General features: G+C 48.7%; 1 protein-coding gene across 2 annotated transcripts in view; it reads left to right on the forward strand.

Annotated features, from left to right (window-relative positions):
* Nucleotides 1-19,068: 19,068 nt before the first annotated feature.
* SERBP1 (SERPINE1 mRNA binding protein 1) overlaps nucleotides 19,069-22,082 on the forward strand; it is a 35,734-nt gene continuing 32,720 nt past the window's right edge. For both annotated transcript variants that reach the window (XM_015415806.1, XM_015415807.1), the window contains exon 1: nucleotides 19,069-19,615. In XM_015415806.1, coding sequence (XP_015271292.1) covers nucleotides 19,201-19,615 — 415 coding nt within the window. In that variant the 5' untranslated portion in view covers nucleotides 19,069-19,200. The remainder of the gene's footprint in view (nucleotides 19,616-22,082) is intronic.

Raw genomic sequence — 22,082 nt, forward strand, 5'->3', positions numbered from 1 at the left:
ATTTAAAAAATCCTAGTGGCTTTTTTTCATTAAAAGCTATACCAAGTCCTGTGTATGCATGTTCTAATGTGCACATGGAGCTGTGTGAAAGTGAGATTCTCTTCAACAGAGGATACAGGCACACACATAATCTTCCCTGATCACAGTAATCTTACAGGCTCCACCCTGCATGTTTCTCCAATCCATGGCATTCTTTCACAACTGCATGGATGTATAGAGGGGTGGAAATAGCTTTGTCAACAACAACTTTGACTTGCATTTTAATGTATAGCAAAGTGGGATTTCCTGCAACAGATGCATTAAAATAGGTGGGAATATCCTCCATTCTACAAAAAGCCCTACATCATCTGAAAATTTCCCAAGTTGCTATATCATAATTATTGTGAAATTTCCAGAAATGCTGAAGCCATAGGGAAAGTTTTTTTTGGATTTTGAACAAATTATAATTATTTAATGTACCTGTAGTAAATAATCATAACCTTAATAAGAAAGTATTGCATACATCACCTGTGACAGTATATAAAAGCAGAAGAATTTTGTATATTTATGTAATTATATGTAATTTAGACATACAGACAAAGAGAGATGCAAACAGCCATACCCTATGATGCTTTAACACATACATCTCAGTTCTTGACATGTATGAAACAGGAAAAAGTAAAAGCTGAAAACAGAAAAGCCTGATTTGGTATTAACAGACCATCATATTAGGCTTGGCAATATATTTGGACATTGTTTTCCTCACATTCCCTGAGATTTCTTTCTCCTTTCAGAAAGCAATGGTGTGTGTGTGTGTGGAGTATGTTTTAAAGAATTCTTGGGGGGGGGGGAGGCTTCACACATCTAATTAGCACAGAGAACATGACCAAACCTAGCACTATGGGTTACATATGTCAGCACAATGTACAGCCCTATCAAATAATACACTAACTTGGAAGGAAGTCCCACTAAGTAAGTATACTAGGGCTGCTGCCCCCCACGCCCCTGTCCCTGGCATCCCTAAAGTATATATAGGCTTGCACCTTTAGTTTCTTTTATCTAATGTGAAAGTTACCAAGTGTTGACCCGTACAGAGTAGAAAGACATAAAGATAAGTGAAAAGTCCTTAGACTGACGCAGTGATTCAGCTCTAAGACTTTATTAAAGGTTCGGAACAAGACAACTTTAACCGGCTCGCAGGCTGGTTTATATGTGCAACAATCCCACACCCAAAACACACCCACACTCAAGTGATTGGCCGAGAGTCCCATAGGCACTCGGTCGGAGCCTAGCCCCTCCATTGATGTGGACTAGGATCCGCTCGGCTCATTGTTCTTTTGAGCAAAGCTCGACCGCTTCGCATGACCGCATGGTGACTTAGCCTCACACGCGGTTGGAGAAGGATACATTACAATAAGCATGTTGCACAGCTGCAGTTATTTAGAATACAATCCTAAAGGGCCATTGGTGTTGCACAGTTCACACTGCACCCTGCTGTATCTGAGGGCTTTCCCCCCTCACATGTCCTAGCCTCCCTCTTTAAATTCTACTATTTGATTTGGTGCTTGCATCTGACAAAAACTGCATTAATCTCACAGAGGGGCCTGGCCAAGAAATCTGGCTTGATCTAGCTCTTCAGCTGTTGCAATCTGATAACCATTACCAGTATCTAATGCATGGCAGTGCTTTCTAGCTGAGAAGAACAAAAGCCAATGATGAGCTATATGCAGGAAATATGCCTGATTCAAAATTTTGCAGCCTTTGATTTCTGAAATCAGCAGCAGTGGGGTGCAAGGCTGCTGCCAAGCAGCGCTATTTTGGGGCAGAAACGCACAGGAACGGAGTTCCGGCTGGTTTCAGAGTTGGCCACGCCCACTACAGCCAAAACCTCTGCATGCGTGGCTACAGAGGGAAGGCCTGGAGAGTGACACCCCCCCGGCAACTCTGAGGTGGACGGGCCGGGGGGGAGGCCCTGGAAGGATCGGGGAGGCATTTAAAAGGCCTGTCTAAGGGCCGGCTTGCCCAGGCTCCCTGCAGCCGCGGGGTGCCCGGGCAAGCCAAGGGAAGGCAGTTTAAACTGCCTTCCCTTCCCTTCAAGAGGGGGCTTTGCCCAGGCTCCCCGCAACCATGGGCCATGCGGGCAAAGCCAAGGGAAGGCATGGCGGTGTGGCCTAATATGCTAATGAACTGTGCTGTTGGGGTGTGGCCTAATACACTAATGGATTTCTGCTGTCGGGTGTGGCCTATTATGCTAATGAGTTCCTGCTGGGCTTTTTCTACATAAAAAGCCCTGCTGCCAAGTACATTCCCTGCCTCCCAGTTGGTGGAGTGATGTAAGGCCTTTTGTTTAACTCATTTGGCTTTTGATGTCATCAAATCAATAGAATGTGGAGATATTGGAATGAAATGCCATGCCTACTTTAAGGCACAGTTTTGTGTTGTTTGAATAACAGTTCTGAAGATGGGGAGGGGGAAATGCTGTATCTGAAAAGAAGTTGGTGTGCACATGCAGGGTGCATTTCCTGTTCAAAATATGTTTCCAGTTTGGTGTGGAGTGTGGACCCAGGACAGTGGATGGGTCTCTGTTTTCTTCAGTCTTCAATACTAGTTTTGCCTGCTTTGCACTGCGCTCAATAAGCAGCCTGCCAACAGCTGCTGGCTCTGCTTGAAAATAGCATGAACAGTGTAGAATGTCGCAAAGAACTTGGCTCCTCTTTTGGTAAGGAGTGCACAGGGCAGTTCCTTAGGTAGGTGATGCATGAGTTGAAGGGAGCCAACTAAAGCTATTTTCATTCTGTTACCATAAATAGCTCCAGCAGTCTTGTTTCTGTAGCTGCTGGGAGTGCTGGCTTTATTCCAGGGCTCAGTAGTGACAAATAGAAAGATCTTTACTCTGGAGAAGCCCATTACTTCAGAAATGGATTATTATTGGGAATCTTTAGCTCTAGCTTGGGTGGAAATGTCTACTTGAGGCTGATTCTCACTTTTGGGGGAACACTGACCCTTGAGTCTTTTCCCTTGTTGACAGTGCTATGTAGAATAGATACTAAGGCAGTGAATGGTTCAGAATTCTGAAAATATACAGGAACTTTTAAGGTGCACCCTGAAATTGCAACCTATGAACTTCACTATTGCTATTTACTAAGTTCGTAAGAATTCCAAAAATAGGCCGGCTGCTCACCTAACCTTTGTCTTTTGCACTGCACGAACCCTATAAAGCATTTTACTGTTTTCCCAGTTGTACCTGGGAAACCTGGGAAAGACCTGAAACTTTCCCAAGACCACCTATTAAGCATGAGAAAGAAGGCATATAAACCCAGCTCTCCAAAGTCCAACACTCAAGATTTTTTCTGCTGCTGCTGACTTCTTAAAATTAGAGGCAGAAATGTACAGCAGATGAAGCCTATACAGCTTCAGTGTGGTGATTCACCTTTGGGCGGTTGTTCCAAGAAAAGGAAGCCAGGGATAAGCTTTGGAATGCCAGACATTGCCCACAAAACTTTTACTCCTAAATGTCGCCAGGTCTCTGAGATCCATTTAAAAGGAAGTTCCTTTGAGATTTGTGCCTTTAACTTAGATGGCACGCAAATAGGATAGAGTTCAGATTTAGTCAGATTGATTTGAAGACCAGAGATCTTACCAAACTCCAAGAGAACGCGCTGTATATGTGGTATTGAATGCATCGAATTAGCAATATATAGAGATAAATTATCTGCATATAAGTTGACTTTATGTTTACTTCCTCCCATAAAGATTCCTGAGAAGTCATTGCAATGTCTCAATTCTTCCGCAAGAGGTTCTATTACAAGAGCAAAAAGCAAGGGTGAGAGAGGACAGCCTTGCTGTGTGCCTCTCGTGGGTTAAAACGGGTATGAGGAGCAGTCATTCACACGGACTCTTCTTTTCATGGTTCTAGATAATTTAAAAGTACTGCGAAGCGTGGAGTGATTTCAGCAAAGTACTTTATTTGGATAGCACACGACAAAGTAAACCTGATCGCAGGCCGGTTTATATGCACAGAAACCCACCACCTAAACACGCCCACTACTATCCTATAGGCTATATACAGTGGCCAAGTGTTCCATAGGCTCTCGGCCGCAGACCTGGCCCTCTGATAGGTGTGGGCTAGGATCCGCATGGCTATTGTTCTAGAGAGAGCGAAGCTCCGTGACTCTGCCCGACCGCATGGCCCAACGGTCGCGCACGTGGTCATGGCGGAGTACATTACACCCCTCCCCCCATAGTCCAGACTACCCACACATGAAGTCTTGGAGGTACGCGGAGGCCATCCTGGTTCTTGTGGAATGGCGGGGTTCCGGTGTTGGCGTTGTGGATGCTGCCGCGGGTCTTGGCAGGGAGATTGGTTGTTGTGCAGCCGGTGGCGGTGGCGACGGTGGCCCAGTAGCGGGGTTTGCGGAACGGGCCCGGGGTCTGGGTCTCGGGACAAGACGTTTCGTCTGATTCCGGAAACTCCAGGTCCTCGGGATCGTTCGGAAGGACCCGCCGCCGCAGTTGATCTATGTGGCAATGGAGTAGTTGGCCGTCCTCACAGGAGACCTCGTACGACCGAGGTCCTCTTACTCTCACTACTCGTGCCGGAATCCAGGGCGGCCCTTGCGCGTAATTCCTCGCATAGACTGGGTCTTCCGGAAAGAAGCCCCTCGCCGCTTGGGGTGCTTCCGTAGCTGGTTCCTCCTCTGGGGCCCGGTCCGGGTGTAGACGATCCAGCCGGGTGGTCAATCGGCGACCTAACAGTAGCTCAGCCGGGCTGTGACCCGTTTCGGTGTGGGGGGGGGTCGTACGCTGGCCGAACAGGAACACGGCCAACTTATAGTCCCAGTCTTTGCCTTCACTCCGGCGAAGCGCCTCTTTGGTGGTGCGCACCATGCGTTCCACCTGTCCGTTCGTTGCCGGGTGGAACGGGGCGGACCGGATGTGGCGGATCCCGTAGTACCTCGTGAATTCCTGGAACTCGCTTGAGGTGAAAGCCATCCCGTTGTCCGTGACCAGGGTGTCCGGGATGCCTTGGGCACTGAAGATGTGCCACATTGCTCTGATGGCTGCCTTGGAGAATGTCGACGGTACGGGCACAACCTCCAGCCACTTGCTGTAGGCGTCTACGAGGATGAAAAAGATTTGGCCCTGGAACAGCCCCGCAAAGTCCAGGTGTAGCCGGAACCAGGGCTTGTGCGAGGACTCCCAGGCTCGAGCGGGAGCTCGCAGGGGCTCTGGGCGAGAGAACTGACAGGGCTGGCATTTCTTTACCTGGTCCTCGATGTCCCGGTCCAGTCCTGGCCACCACACATAACTCCGGGCCAGGGCTTTCATCTGTACCACCCCGGGGTGTGCCTCGTGCAGTGCCGCCAGCACCCGTTCCTGGAGTGGGGTGGGGATCACCACTCTCCCTCCCCACATCACACAACCCCTGTGTGAGGAAAGTTCATCTTTCCGGGAGGCGTAAGCTGTGAAATCTGGGCCCGCCACGGCCACCGGCCACCCCCTCCTCACCCAGTCTAGGACGCGGCAGAGGACCGGGTCCCGGGCGGTACGACGGGCCACCTCTCGCACGTGGACCGGCTGGTCGGGCAGGGTCTCCAGAAGCGCAATCTGGTGGGCAGGAGCCGGGTCTGGGTCCGTCGTGGGCAGAGGCAGGCGGCTCAGGGCATCGGCGTGCCCCATCACTTTCCCGGGCCGGTGGAGGAGCGAGTAGTTGTAACCTGCCAGGAATACGGACCACCGGAGCACTCTTGGCGAGGTCATCTGGGGGGTCTGGCGGTCCGGGGCGAGCAGACCCAGGTGGTCAGTTAAGACCGTGAACGGCTGGCCATATAGGTAGTGGTGAAATTTTTTCACCCCAGCAACTATAGCAAGCACCTCCTTATCGATTTGCGCGTAGTTTCTCTCAGCAGCCGACAAGGTCCGGGAGTAGTAGGCCACTGGGACCTCCCGACCGTCCAGCAGCTTGTGCCCCAGGACCGCCCCGACCCTGTACGGAGAGGTATAGCAGGCCAGTACCACTGGCAGGTCTTCATTGAAGTGGGCGAGGACCGAGTTTGAGATGAGAAGGTCCTTGACCGCTCCGAACGCAGCAGCCTGAGCCGGTCCCCAGACCCATTGCGCGCCTTTGTCGAGAAGCCGATGGAGGGGCTCCGCTACGGCTGCTTTTAAGGGAAGAAAAGAATGATAAAAGTTTAATAAGCCTAAGAAGGCCTGCAGTTCCGTTTTTGACGTGGGAGCTGGGGCATTTGAGATCGCCGTCGTCTTTTCCGCCGTGGGGTGGATTCCCTGTGTGTCCACTGCGAACCCCAGGAACTCCACTTTGGGGACCCCGAGTAGGCCTTTTTCCCGTTTCACCCTCAGCCCGGCCTGGTCGAAACGGCGGAGCACGGTCCGGAGGCGGTCGGCGAAAGAGGCGGCATCGGGGGCGGCAATTAGCACATCATCTAAAAACAGCTGTACTCCCGGGATACCTTTAAGGAGAGAGTCCATAAAAGATTGAAAAATCCCCGGTGCTACTGAAACCCCGAACTGGAGCCGGTGGACCCGAAAAGCCCCCTTATGTGTGGCAATTGTCTGGGCTTCCGCTGTGGCGGCGTCTACCGGCAGCTGCTGGTAGGCCTGTGCCAAGCCCAGCTTCCCGAAGATGCGGGCCCCGGCCAGCGCTGCCAGCACGTGGCTGACCACTGGTACTGGGTACGCGTGGTCTTGCAGCGCCTTGTTAAGGGTGCACTTATAGTCCGCGCAGATCCTCACGTCCCCGTTTGGCTTAACCGGTGTAACGATGGGGATTTCCCACCGGGCGGACGCTACCGGTTCCAGTACTCCTTGGGCGACCAGCCGGTCCAGCTCCACCTCGATCTTTGGCCTCATCGCGATGGGTGGATGCCTGGTCTTGATGGGGTGGACAGCGGGATCTAAATCGAGGGAGATGGGCGTCCCTGTAAACCGACTGAGGGACCCGTCGAAAACCTGCGGAAACTCATTGCACACCTCCGTAAAATCTACCCGTTGCAGCTGGTGGAGCCCCCCTATGGTCAAGCCCAGCAGCTTGAACCATGACATCCCAAGGAGGCTGGAAAGCCGCCCGCCCACCACTAGTATGTCCAGATACCCTTTGAAATCCTGGAATTCCACCATGAACTTGCCCCAGCCCCGCACTGCCACCGGATTCTTATTGAAGTCCTGCAATTTAAATTGTGGCTTACGTGGGGGGGGCCCCTTCGGACACACCCTCCGCAGGGTCTCTTCCGTCCGATATTATGGAGAACTTGGAGCCGGTATCTAGCTCCATGCTGCAGGGGGACCCCTCGATACGGACTGAAACGTGGACTTTGTTTTGGCCGTCCCGGAGCATTTCACCTACCTGGGGCTGGGGCTGGTGGGACACGGCGTGGAGGTCGAGGGAGTGGAGGTCCACGGTGTGCACCGGCTCTGCCTGATGTGTTGACTTCTTGCTGTGCGGGCGCGGCAGACTTTGGCGATGTGGCCCTGCTTGTTGCAGGCCCCGCAGATGGCGTCCCGGAAACGACAGGTCCGGCGTTCATGTGCCTCTTCACAGCTGGCACATGGTGGGGCTGCCTCATACGTCCTCGCGGTTGGTGCTCCCCTCGAGCGGTGCGGTTGCGAGGTTTGGCGGCGGATTTGAAGCACCTCGTCTTCCTCGGAGTCGGCCGACTCCAAGGTGGCTTGGGTTGTTGGACCGTGTTTCTGCCGCGATCTTGTCGCGCTTTCTCGTAGGCCGCGGCGTCCTTAAACGCCTTGTCCAAAGTCAAATCGTTCTGCCGGACCAGGCGTCGGTACAACTTGGAATCTCTAATGCCCACAATAAATTGGTTAAGCAGCGTGTCTTCTAGGCTAGGAAAAGCACACTGCGTGGCGGCCCGTCGGAGGCCCGCCAGGAACACGGCGGCTCTCTCCTCCAGGCCTTGGACTCTTGCAAAGAAGTCCACTCACTTCGCAAACTTGGTGGGCTTCGGAGCGAGATGGTCGGTGAGGGTCTTGACGAGCACATCGTAACTCTCGGCCTGCATCTTACGGGGTGCGATCAAATCCTGCAGGTGAAGGAGGGTTTCCATCCCACAGAAGCGGATGAGATGTGCCCTCTTTATACCTGGGTCGGTGATTTTCAGGCACGTCAGGTAGTTATCCAGGATCTGTTGCGTGGAGCGTGAGTGTAGGGTTCCAAGCCCTGCCTTTGGGCTAGTCAGCACCCTTATGGACTTTCCAGCCTCCCAGCCTTACCAGCTCTTTGCTGCAGTTCTTGCTGCTCTGTCCCTTATAGTAACCACACTGCACAGTCCAGTGGTACACTATGTACAAGGGTTTTATTCACAGAATATACAATCAAACTGCTTCGCCAGACACGCTGTTTCTCCGAAGAGATGGTTCATAGCTTCTATACAAGACATATATACATCAGACCACCAATCAGCTGCAAGCTGAGTCATGGTGACTGCACACTGTTCAGTGCCAGCTATAACCGGTCAGAACCAGGCTTATCTCACCACCTGCTGACAGGTAGCTGTCAGTTTTCTGTCAGGTAGATCATACTGATCTTCCTACTGGAGATTAATATTACAACAGGATCACTACCCACGTTTCCCATTGTTCGGGACGAGAGAGGTCAAAAGGAGCGATGCCCTCGTGGGAGGTAGAGGCGGCAGAAGACAAGGCGGAGGACGAGGCGGAAGCAGGGGAAGACATAGTCTTCCGTGCTAGAGAGCGGCGTGGGAGACAACGAGTGGCGAGGCAAGGAGATGCGGGAGCGAAGAGCGGCGATTCTCTGCGAGGTGGAGAGATGCGAGAAGCGGCGCTGCTGTTCTCGGGCAGCCGGGTCTAACGGAGCGAGGCGCGGTGCGATGAGTGGGATCCGAGATTCTAGGAGCGAAGCGGTGTGGCTTTGGGTGGTCTCGATCAGGAGCTCGGTGCGTTGCGTAGTCTCGTCCGGGTCGGTGCTCAGAAACGGTAGGATCCCACCTTCGTCGCCAGTTAAAAGTACTGCGAAGCGTGGAGTGATTTCAGCAAAGTACTTTATTTGGATAGCACACGACAAAGTAAACCTGATCGCAGGCCCGTTTATATGCACAGAAACCCACCACCCAAACACACCCAGTACTATCCTATCGGCTATATACAGTGGCCGAGAGTTCCATAGGCTCTCGGCCGCGGACCTGGCCCTCCGATAGGTGCGGGCTAGGATCCGCTTGGCTATTGTTCTAGAGAGAGCGAAGCTCCGTGACTCTGCCCGACCGCATGGCCCAACGGTCGTGCACATGGTCATGGCGGAGTACATTACAATAATGATGTCAGCAATGCATCTCAAGGAGAGGTATTTGGTGGCAGGTTCTGATGAAATGAGATAAACCTGACAGTAATATGTTGGCATAATGTAGGACCACTGGGTGCACGTGGCAGTGCCTTTAACTTGAAGGAACAAGGTGTCACCAAATCTGAAATAGTTATGGGTGAGGATGAAGTCTCAAAACAACTGGGTGAGGATGAAGTCTCAAAACCAGTATCAGCTGCATTGTGGTATCATCAAGGATAACAATGACATGGTTTATGTTCTATACATCATCTCTATGTGCAATGGAAATGTACATACCTATGGTGACTAGAACTGTAGTTTACAGAAGGTCATTTGTGTAATTTAAACAGGTAAGATGGACAGATAGGAGTGTCCTCCCATACTGTCCAGCTCGCAGTTAAAATTTGCCTCCCAAACCTTAGTGACCAGAGATGGAGCCTTTTCAGCATCTTGCCCACAGAATTTCCTTCCCCTTAAGGCTCACCTGGCACCTACGCTACTCTCTTCTGGGCACCAGACCTAGTGTTTAGCTATTTGGCCTGTATGTGGATGAACCCAGTTTTTGCTGGATAACTGTAACTCTGCATGCAAGAAGATCTGGGGGGTGGGGAAGGGTTAAGAGAGTTCTCTCACTCGGGTACACTTGTCAGTTGGCCCCACCCTCTCCTCGGTTAGATGCTGAGCCTCTTTGGCCTTTGGCTTGCCTTCTGTTTCATCTTATATAGGACCTCTCTTCTTCTTCTCTCTCCGTCTTACCTGGGCTTGGAGCTGTAGCAAGTTAACCTTTTTAAGTTGATCTGTTCACAGTAAGTTAAATGTACCTATCTGAATATGTCATGTAAGATGTGCTTCTAGTTTTATAAGTAAAATTTCTTTCTCTTGTTACCAGGGCTTTTTCTGTAGAAAAAGCCCAGCAAGAACTCATTAGCAAAATAGGCCACACCCAACAACAGAAACTCATTAGCATATCCCGCCACACCCATGAGAGCATAGCTCATTAGCATAGGCTGCACCCCCATGTTACCAGAAGTGTCGACATCCAGCCACACCCACCTTTTGCTTCTTATTCTGTTTACCTTGTTTGTTGTCAAAACCTAGGGCTTTTTTTGTAGCAGGAACTCCTTTGCATGTTAGGCCACACACCCCTAATGTAGCCATTCCTAATGAGTTTCTGCTATTGGGTGTTGCCTATTATGCTAATAAGCCTGCTGGGCGTGGTCAACTTGGGAGCCAGCCGGAACTCTGTTTCTGTGCGTTCCTGCCCCAAAATAGCCCTGCTTGTTACCATTGGTGTGAGCTCATCTTTGCAATTAGTTTGAACAGCATTTTCCCCTTAACTGGGAAATGTGGAGGATTGGGGATACTGTGTAAAGCTTCTGTGCTTCCAAGGCAAAATGATAATTTTTTACATTTAACCCAATAGTTTTCTCTCTCATCAGATTCTGAAGGACTCTGGAAGGCTTGAGCTCTGAAGCCAGTGATGGACTGGGGATTGGGGTGAACAAACTTAAACTTATTCTAAAGAATGGCATGTTCATGCCTGGGTATTATTATTTACTTCATGTATACCCCGCCTTTCTCGCCAATGGTGACCCAAAACATATTACATTGTTCTTCTCTCCTAAATGTTATCCTTAAAACAACCCTCTGAGGTAGGTTCGGCTGAGTATGTGTGACTGGCCCAAGGTAACCCAGGAAACATCCATGGCAGAGTGAGGATTTGAACTTGGGTCTCCCAGATCCTAGGCTGAAACTCTAACTGCTACTGGATCAGACTAGTAATGCTCCCTGCAGTGGTCCATCTAGTCAGGTATCCTGTTTCACATAGTGGCTAACCAGTTGCCCTGGAGGACCAACAAACACAGGAGAAAAGCCAAGGCATTTACCTGATGTTAGGTCCTAGAACTATTATTCATAGGATTGCTGCCTCTGAATATGGAGGATTTCTTAAAACACTATGACTAGTAGCTGTTGATAGACCTATTCTTCATGAATCTGTCTAATCCAGCCTTAAGGCCTTCCATGCTAGTGGCCATCACTATCTCCTCTGGCAGTGAATTGTACAATTAAATATTTGTTGAGTAAAGAAGGATATGGCTGTCCTGAATCTACTGGCCACTAACTTCATTGGGTGCCCCTAGTTCTAGTATTATGGAAGAATAATATTCTTTCGATCTATTTACTCCACCCCATGCCTAATTTTACAAACCTCTATCATGTTCCCCACTCCACTTGTTTTTTTTCCTAAACAAAAAACTCCCAGACAGTTTAGCATTTCCTCACAGGAAAGGTGCTCCAACACCTTTATCATCTTGGTTGCCCTCTTCTGCATAGCTATTTGTTTTATTTACAACAATTTATATCCCACCTTTCTGCACTTATCAGAGCCACCAAGGTGGCCAACAGATTAAAAATATACGTAATAAAAATACATCTTAAAAACCACTAAAACCAAACAAAAGAAATCATCAAACACTTGAAACTAAGCTAAAATAACATATACAGTACAATACAAATACATATACATTAAAAGTAGTTAAAATAGGAAAGGAAGTAGGAAAGGAGTGCCAGAAGAAACAATTTTTTTTCACTCACTGGCAGAAGGCAGCAACGGGAGGGGACAGGCCAGGCCCGTAGCTACAGTGGGGCATCTCGGGCCTAGGCCCCCAACTTGCTGGCAAGGCCCCCTGACTTCCCGTCCAGGCCAGGGCGTCACGGCCTTCTCCCCTGGATTAATTTGATTAGCTAGTGCCCCCTGAGAAATTTAAATGCCCCCTGACTTAAAAAATCCTGGCTACGGGCCTGGGACAGGCAAGTGTTTCTGGGGAGAGAGTTCCAGAATTCCAGTGCCATCACCAGGAAGGCCGTCTCCCAGATTGCCACCCGTCTAGTCTGAGGAGATGGGAGCACCCAAAGTGGGCCCCCAGAAGATGACTGTAGTGGTCAGGTAGGTACATAAGGGAATAGGTAGTCCTTTAGCTATTCTGGTCCCATGCTGTATATGGCTTTAAAGGTCAACACCAGCTCCTTGAATTGTGCCCAGAAACAAACTGGAAGCCAGTGTAGATGGACTGAGACTGGAGTGGTACGGTCCCTATGATCCATTCTAGTCAGCATACTGGCTGCCACTTTCTGTACCAACTCAAGTTTCTGAATACTTTTCAAAGGCTGCCCCAAGTATCTAATCTTGATGTAGGAGTCGCCGTGGCTCAGAGGTTAAGACACTGAAGCTGCAGACCGGAAGGTCAGTAGTTTGGCAGTTTGAGACGCTAGTGCTGCGTGACAGAGTTAGCTCCCGTCTCTGGCCCCAGCTCCTGCCAACCTAGCAGTTTGAAAGCAAGAAATTGCAAGTAGTAAATATGTACGGCTTTGGTGGGATGGTAACAGCATTCTGTGCACCTCAGCGTTTAGCCATGCTGGCCACATGACCATGGAAACATCTTCGGACAGCACTGGCTTTTCGGCTTGGAAACGGAGATGAGCACTGCCCCCTAGGGTTGGATTCAACTAACTTTCGAGCAAGGGAAACCTTTACCTTTACCTTTAATCTCGATGTAACCATGGCATGCACCACAGTGGCCAGATTTTTTCTGCCCAGAAAAGCCTATAGCTGGTAAAAGGCTCTCCTGGCCAAAGTTGCCGCCTGATTATCCAGAAGTAGACCTGGGTCTAAAGTTGCCAACTACCAGTAGAGTTACCAGGTCCCCTAGTTGCTCTGACAGGGGAATGGGTGTGTGTGTGTTCCAGGACATCCGCGTCACCCAGAAGTGACATCATCACACTGGAGATACAGCACGGTGACACTCTGGTTTAAGGTCTATGGTAAAACCATCTTAAAACCATAAAATTTTGCCTTTAAACCAGGGTGTCCCATGCAATATCCCTGATGTGATGTCACTTCTAGTTGACGTCATCACATCAGGAGAGTCACGTGGAGATATGGCTGTTTGGGGGCAGGGTTTCCCCCACTGGCCACTGGGGAAAAAGCCCCAAAAGCTGGGGGAGCCCCCACCCCAACCTGGGGACTGGCAAGCCTAACCACCAGCTGGGCCCAGATCTCCTGGAGTTAGAACTGATCTCCAGACTGCAGAGATCAGTTTCCCTGGAGAAAGTGGCTGCTTTGAAGGATGGGCTGTATGAAATGATGCCCTGCTGAGGTCCCTTTCCTCTTCAAACCCTGCCATTATCAGGCTCCATCCCCAAATCTCCAGGAATTTCCCAATCTGGAGTTGGCAAAACTACTTGGGTCCAAGAGCACCTCCAAACTGGATCCGTTCCCTCAAGGGGAGTACAGCCCCGTCCAGAGCAGGTGACACCTTAATATCTTCTGTTCAGATCTTCTGTTCACCTGTAGCACTTTCATCTTGCTGGGATTAAGCTTCAAGGGTATTAGCTTGCAGTTGCTTCAGAACCACCTCCAGGCACTGGTTCAGGGTCTCTGCAGCCTCCCTGGTACTGGCTGGAAGTGTGAGACAGAGCAGAGTGGCATCTACGTATTGGTAATGGCCCAGCCCAAATCTCTGGATTACCTCATCATCTGTTTCATATAGACATTGAAAAGCAATGGGAACAAGATGGAGCCTTCCAGGACCCTACAGGCCAAAGGCCAAGGGGCTAAGCAGCAGTCCCTCAAGTAGTACCTTCTGAAACCTGCCCTCTAGGTAGGAACGGAACTGCTATAAAATGGTGCCTCCCAATCCCAGCCTGGAAAGTTGGTGGTCCAGAATGATACCATGATCGATAGTATCAAAAGCTGATGAGAGGTTCAGGAGAATCTACAGAGTTGACTCCCTCTGTCCATCTTTCAGGTCATCCACCAGGGTTACAAAGTCTGTTACAGTCCCATAACCGGACCTGAAACCAGACTGCAGATTGGAAAGGATCCAAACAATCTGCTTCATCCAGGAATGCATGGTCTGGCCACTACCTGTTTAATCACCTTGCTCAAGAATGAAAAATTTGCTACAAGCTATTACTGTATAATTGATATGAACATTGTATTGGTTTATATTAACTATGCTTTACTTCTACTATATACCAATGTATACAATAACCAATCTTGTATTGTGACTTTCTTATTGGAACTGTTAGTATGTGCACAAAATCCTTAATAAAATTTTATGTTTTTAAAAAAAAAGAATGAAAAATTTGGGACTGATTGATAGCAATTGAAATCTCCTGTGTCCAGGTTTTGATGTTGTTCAGTCGCACAGTCGAGTCCGACTCTTCGCGACCCCATGGACCAGATCACGCCAGGCCTTCCTGTCTTCCGCCATCCTCTGACGGTGTCCAGGTTAGCTTTCTTTAATAGTGGACACACCACAGCCTGTTTCAATGCTGGGGCACCCCACCCACACCCTCTAGGGTTGCCATATGCCCACTGAGGGTGAGAGATCTCTTTTCTCTCTCTCTCTCTCTCTCTCTCCCCCCCCCATCTCCCTTGTCTTTTCATCAACCTTTGCAACATCCTTTTTGAGATATGATGCAGCAAACAGAATCATAAACAGAATTCCCTACTAAGGCCTCACTATAAATCTATACAGGGGCATCGGGATGACATTTTACTTCCACTTAAAAAATCAAGTAAATACTTAATGAGGTGGGTGACCCTGGACCTCTCAACGCTCCTGGATGTCCAAGTGCAAGCAGTGGCCAGAAGCACATTTTGCTAGCATAGGCTGGTACAGGATGGACCTGGTTGCTATCACTTATGCCTTGGTAACATCCAGATTAATTATGCATTACCTGCTACTTGTTTCTGGCCTACTTGAAAGTTTTGTTTCTGACCTCCTAAAACCCTAAATAATCTGAGACCAGGATATACAGAATTAAAGGATGTGCATCATGAATTGCTGAAGGGACGGGTAAGAATGTACTGCTCAATACTTATAGTCAGCTTACTGCATTACCATAGAAAAATAAGGTCAAGTGGACCGTAAAACAACACGAGTCTATAAGACCATAAAAGGTTGTTTTGATTCCCATTATTGGTTGGTTCCCCAAATACTAGATGTCCTGATGCATTGAACTAAGTGTAACATTTAGATTACCTTCATATGTCCTAACAGTTAAGGATTTTACAGGTGTAATTTACAACCACAATCCATTCAGTTATAAATGTTTACAAATCTGTCACATTCTAATTCTTTGTAATATGATTTGTTTGTAAGTGCATGTTTGGTTAAAAAACAATTATTCATTTTACGGCTGCGGTCACACGGAGCAGTAGCCACGCTACTGAGACGGATGATAGGTGGATTTTCCGGGTGCGATCACAGCGCCACATCTGGGAAGCGTAGAGCTCCCATGGCGAACCCGAGGCTTCCCTCCGAAGATGCACAGTTAAAAACTAGTACCTCCGAGGTACTAGTTTCCGGTAACTGCGGGGCAAGGGTGGGTGTCTGATCGCGTTTCCGGTGGCATCCGGTGCCCGCCCATGTCCCCTCGCAAAAAGGTGTGTCCCCCCCACCCCACCCCACGGTTCCTTTCCCAGCAGCACCATTTTCTTCTAGCGCAATGAAGAGGAAAGAAGAGCAGACGAGTCGTTGTGGGGGAGGGGGAGAGAGAGCTTCGCACCAGCCAGCCCCCGGCACCTTCCTGGGATGAGCAACGGTGTCACCTCCTGGGCAAGGCACAAGTGCCGGGGGCGAGGGGGGGGCGTGACTACGACGCGGGGACTCAAGGGAAAGGCCATGCAGCAGGCAGGGGGTTCGTGGGTGGGTACGACATGCAAAAAGTTTTTTTCCCCAAGTCTCCACGGGATGCGCACAAGCACCCAACGGCGCATGTGCACACTTCAGTTTAAAACCAAAACACAGCCCCGTTTGATGCGCCGCGCCTTTGCCGTGTGATCGGCACCTCCCCCCTACCTACGGGACCTCGACGGGACGTCTGATCATGCAACCGTGCGTTATTTTGCACCAGGGCAAACAGCCACGCTTCCCCCCAACATTTTCCTGCCCGTGTGACCGGGGCCTATGTCGGTCTTTGCTCATTTCACCTGAATTATGACTAGTTATGGGAATAGTGATGTCAGGTTTATTTGGCCCATTCATAGTTGTGACTAGTGACTTTCCACTTCTTTTAGTGCATAACTGCAGTCTGAGTAATGAACTCTAATTATTTTTTTTGAGTTTGACAAAAATGTTAGTGGAAATGATTAAAACTGAGGTTAGTATCTGTTCAAACAAAGGTGTTTTCCACATGGGAACAAATGTGTGTGGTTTCTGCTTCTGGTATAGCTGACTTTAAAGTGCAATCACAATGGGTCTTCCACATGGCAGGTTTCCCTCTAGCTTTGCTGCCCCTAGCCATGGCCATCCCCCTCCCTGGCCAATTTTTTTAAAATGGTCAATTTCATATAGTGATATCAGTATACCATTACAACAATAAGTGTAGCAGATTCTGTGAATTCTAGCTTTCATTTAAAAAAGTCTCTAGCTCCTTCTGTTGCAGAGAGATGCCCTTTCTTTTGTATGATTCAAGGCATGACGTTAAACTCTGTTCAAACCTACATGGTGAGTTAGATTCAGAGCAGACTGAAATGCTGCTGGTTTCACATTACACCTACTGTTTAAACATACTATACATCACCTAAAAAGTAAAATCCCTGTGAAGTTACATTTTCATCCCACCCTTCATTCAAGGAGCTCGGGGCAGTATATTTAGTTCTTCTTTCCCCCATTTTATACCAAACCTGGGAGGAAGGTTAGGCTCAAAGAATGATAAGCCCAGGGTCACCTAATGAGTCTCATGATAACCAGGCATTTGAACTGGGTTTTGCCAGGTCTAATCTAACACTCAGCCCCCTACACAACACTGGCTCTATGTTGTGAGTTTGTTGGAAACTACAGGTTTTCATTTTGTGTGTGTGTAGCAGTGCACAGATATATTATTATTATTAATAATAATAATATTAATATATTGTTGGGGAAAGGAAATAAAATACAATATGGGACCATCTGTGAAAACTTCTAGGTCCTTCTCCATATGATATACCAGAGCCTTTATACATAGAAACAGAGCTGGAAAGTACCTCAAGGGTCATCTAGTCCAACCCCCACACAATACATGAGATTCACAACCACCCCCCATTTCCCCAGTGACCCCCACTTTATGCCCAGAACAATGCAAAAAACCTTCAGGATCCCTGGCCAGTCTGGCCTGGAGGAAAATTTCTTCCTGACCCCAAAGTGGTGATTTGCATTACCCCTAGCATGTAAGAAAGAGCCATGAGAGCCCTATACATTAAGATGGTACCTTTCATCCAGGCATTGATGGAGAAAGGTGGGAGAATGTGCGCCGATAGGCAGCAGTCTAATTATTATGATACATAGCAAAGGCTCTAGAGCAGGGATAGCCAGTGGATCAGGAGCCATATATGATTCTTTGATTTGCTATCTATGGCTCTTCTGAGCACCATTCACCAGTGTGGCGCCTGTCCCATATTTCAGGAAAGTGGGCAAGGCCATTGCCTGGCGGGGCTTGTGCTTGGCAGGTGGTTCCTACCTTGAAACAGTCACCAGAGGAACAGCAAAGCTGTGAGCCTCCATGAGGTGCAGGTCGCAGAATGGAAGTAAATGTGGCTCTGCTATTTCATGGCAATTGTCAACATGGCTCTCCATGGGTTATGAGTGAGTACCAGTGTTTTAGTACATGTACTTCCCCCTCTCTCATTTTAAAAATTAGTTTTGGGGAGCATTTTGTCAGTAATTTTGTGCAGAAGTTCATGTCATAATTTTAAGAATGAGCAAAATTGAAGACTAGTAGTGTTTTTAAAAACCAACACAATTTTCCTGGGTATAACCTTTTGTGAGTCAAAGTTCATGAGAGATACAAAAAGAGAATGAGTTAATTTTATTTCTCATTGGCTATGTCAAGATGCCCAAGTCTCTTTGTTGTTGCAACAAATACCTATTACACAATAAAAAAGGATTAGTCTCCAAGGTGCATATCAGTGAATTAACTGAGTTTGTGCTCCCTTTTTGATTTGTGCTCATGAGTGGTGGATTCCATATTGAATGTGGATGTCATTGGTGGGAAGTGCTGTCAAGTCACAGCTGACTTCTAGTAACCCTGTAGGGTTTTCAAGGCTAGAGAGGTTCAGATGTGGTTTGCCATAGCCTGCCTCTGCCTCATGACCCTGATATTCCTTGCAGGTCTCCCATCCAAATACTAGCCAGGGATGACCCTGATTACCTTCCAAGATCTGATGAGATCAGGCTTGCCTGGGCTATCCAGGACAGGGATGTCATTACATGTTAGGTAAAGCCTGAGTATGAGTGAGATCTTTATTTCCCTCGCCTAATCACTGGCTGTCCACAGTGCATGATTCCTGAAACGCTCTTGATGCTGCATACACGCGATGCCGTTCTGTCGAGACATATCAAATGTCTTGCATGTACTCGTAAATATCTAACATGTGAGGAACTTACTGTGAACCCGCTCTTAAATCAGCAGCATGAGGAAAACTAGCTTTTCCCGTTTCAGCCATCCTTCCTGGGCTCCCTTTTAAAGGGTGTCACTTCAGGTTCAGAGGGCGAAGGCGGAGGTGTCTTCCGCCACCCCCCACCCATTTCCTGTGTGCAGGGGATGTTCTAAGAAGGCGCTTCGTTTGGAGCCTTCGTCTCCCAGTTTCTCCACTCATTGGTGCCGCAGTGCCTGCTGGGAATCGTGGTCCGGCTGTCTGACGCGAGCATGCTACTGCTGTCGCTAGAGAGCTCGGCCTCAAGCTCCCGACATGCACTGCAGGCGCCAGAGGCCTAGCTCGCTGTTTCCCGGATGTCCCTTTCGCCGGAAGAGAAGCGAGTTTCTTTGGGGGCCGGCCATCTTGTGTGGGCAGCAAGCGAGCGCGCAGGGGGTGGGCCTGGGGCCTGGGCAGCATCGGAGGAGGATCCCGCCGAGAGGGGCCCATCATGCCCGGACACCTGCAGGAAGGCTTCGGTTGCGTCGTCACCAACCGCTTTGACCAGCTCTTGGACGACGAATCCGACCCCTTCGAGGTGATCCAAGCGGCCGAGAGCCGTAAGAAAGAGAGCGCTGGAGGAGGAGGAGGCGGTGGCGGCGGCGGCGGAGGAGGGGGCCACCAAGGCGGTCGTGGAGGCGGTAGTGGCCCGGCGGCCCAAGCGAACTCCTCCTCAGGCGGCGGCTCGGGCCAGGCTGGCTCCGCTGGCGGGAGCGGCAGCGCGGCCAAGCAGCTGCGCAGGGAGACACAGAAGGAGCGCAAGAACCCGCTGCCGCCCTTCGCTGTCTCCTCTGGGCCTGGTGGCGCCGGGGACCGAAGGGAAGATGGAGGCGGGCAGCCTGGCTCCGCGCCCCTCCGGAAAGAAGGAGAGTGAGCCCGAGTGAGCGGGGTTCCCTTTCAAGGGCAGGGTCGCTGCTGGGCGGCGGGAGGGAGGGAGGGAGGGAGGGGGGGGAGGGAAGAAAGAGTGGCCGGGGTCTGAACGCCCTTCGCATGTTAGGCGCGCGTGTCGCGGGGCCTCTCCTCCTCCTCCGTCGCCCGGCCTCTGGTACCGGAGCAGAATCTCCAGCCTTCTTTTCTCGCAGGTCACCAGTTGCGTCTCAGATCCCTAGTTGAAGGCTGCTGATTGCACATGGAGGCCGCTCTGCCCTGCAGGTGGAATTGAGCCGCCTCGTGTTAGGTAGCGGTCGTGTGTACACGCGCTTGGCCTCGTGGTGGGAGGGAAATGAGGGCCGTTGTAGTTGAACAAGTAAAGTAGGCGACGCCAAATCCATGCAGGGACGGATGATGAATGCAGGCCAGGTGTCGCTTGGTGGTGGTGGGGATGTCATTTGTGGGTGTACCCCATAGAGGCCTGGAAGGAGAGTCGGCGGTGTACTTGGGGGCTGCGAGCGGGCTTCGAGTTATTGTGAGTAAAAGTATTGTTTGGAGCGATATTGATGGTTCAGTTAAAGTTGGCTGCCTCTAACCCGAAAAGGCGCGTGGTGGTGCTAATGAAGTTTAGCCAGTTTATACCTGGACCACGTGCGTTTTCCGCATGCTGTTTGGCTCCTCGTTTGGATTCGGCTGTCTACTGCCGCCTAGTAGGGCTGGGCGAGAGGTAAAATGGAGCCCTTTAGGTTGTTGGGCTTGTCCAAAAAAGAAAACTGCCAGTTATTGTTGCGCTTCAGTTACGGACTAGTGCAACCCTTGCATGTTAAGGGGAGTGAACTTTCCATGCTTATTAGAAGATCACGTTTTAGGAATTCTCTATACTTATACATACAATACAGTTTCAGTTCAGTTCAGTTCATTTCTGTTTTTTTTAAGTAGGGTAGGAAAGAAGTTGATTATCTTAGACTGTTAACGCTGCAATAGTAGACAAATAGACTTATAATGCAACAAAGTTGATAAAGTGTGTATTTAATGTGTTCAAAGGGGTTTCTTCCTGTTGAATGATCAGCTGTATGATATTCTTTCTGTTTTTGGAATTTGTGCAGAACAAATAAATCACATTTTGTGCTTTTTTAAGAACTAGAATCAGAATGGCAGGAGCATTGCTCACTTGTGTGGTGCACTCAAATGCAGTAAGGTTTTCCTTAGCATCTCAGTTCTAGGGTACATTCTCTAGGTAATTTTTCTTAACTATATATTTGTATACTCTGTGCTTTTTGCCACCTGTTCATAGCTGATTTCTAAACTGTACTAGGAGTTTACCGGGATCGTGGGAATATTTTGCAGTATTGTTAAACTTCAGTAATTAGTTACCATATTCTGAGGAGCAAATCCTTCTGGTTCATACTAGTTTGTGTAGCACTAATGCCACAGTTTCTGAAAGTAGTTCTATATGGGTAAAATGGTTGGTGGGTTGAATTAGTCAATATTATTATTTGCTTAAGTTACACTGTAAAAGAAGAATGTATGCTGTCCTCAGTAAATGCTGGCCTTTGTGCCAAATGTGGCTGCTTAGTATCCATGTTGGCCCACTGAAAATGCTTCTCTTACTCTCCCCCCACATTCATTTGTAGTATCTTAAAGAGGGGAACAGCCATCTGGTAAGCTTTTGAGTAATTACCTGGTTTAGGTAAAAGTAGGGGGATGGTAACAATAGCATGTGGTTTGGGACTGTAGGTGGGACAATTAGCTGATGGCCATACCATGGTTTAGTGGAGCAGACAATTAAACGAGCTTCAGCAGACAGTGATAGTTAACAAACTAGAACAACTGGAACTGGTAACTTAGTAAAACATAGCCCAGTGTGTTATGAAAGCGCTTATATTATTCTAAATGTTCTCGCTGGACATATGAATTTATAAATGTGTTCTGGTTGTAATACTTCACAACAAGTTGATTTATTAATAGATTGGTCTGGATATTGATGCTACTGGTACTGTCTCAGAAGAACTATGAATTACCTAACATAAAATGATTTCATAGGTTCTGAGATGCTTAGTTTATTAGAGTCTGAAAAAGCTGCAGATATGTAATCTTATAGAACATATCTGTTTTTTTATGCTTGAATTCAGTGCATTTGGCTGATTGCAACATACAGAAACTGTTGGTCTGATTTTGGTACAAACATTGCTCTCTGAAGTCGACATGGATTAAAGAGTTATTAACTTCTTGCAATATATATCATAGTTGCAATTTAAGCACTTGCTGTTGTCTGGGCCCTCATATCAGTGCAAGCATTGACAAATGTTCTCTAGATTTAGAAGCCATGCCAAAAATTTAGGAGCCAGACATATTTTTCAGGTATTTATATTTTAATGACCATACGTTTCTCATTAACACTAGAACAAAACCTAATCCTAAGCTCTTAAGGTTCTTGTCAGTTTTAAAAGCTGTAACAGTGTG

The sequence above is a fragment of the Gekko japonicus genome, unplaced genomic scaffold, assembly GCF_001447785.1.
Source record: "Gekko japonicus isolate JY-2015 unplaced genomic scaffold, Gekko_japonicus_V1.1 scaffold20, whole genome shotgun sequence".
In the NCBI taxonomy this organism is placed as follows: domain Eukaryota; kingdom Metazoa; phylum Chordata; class Lepidosauria; order Squamata; family Gekkonidae; genus Gekko; species Gekko japonicus.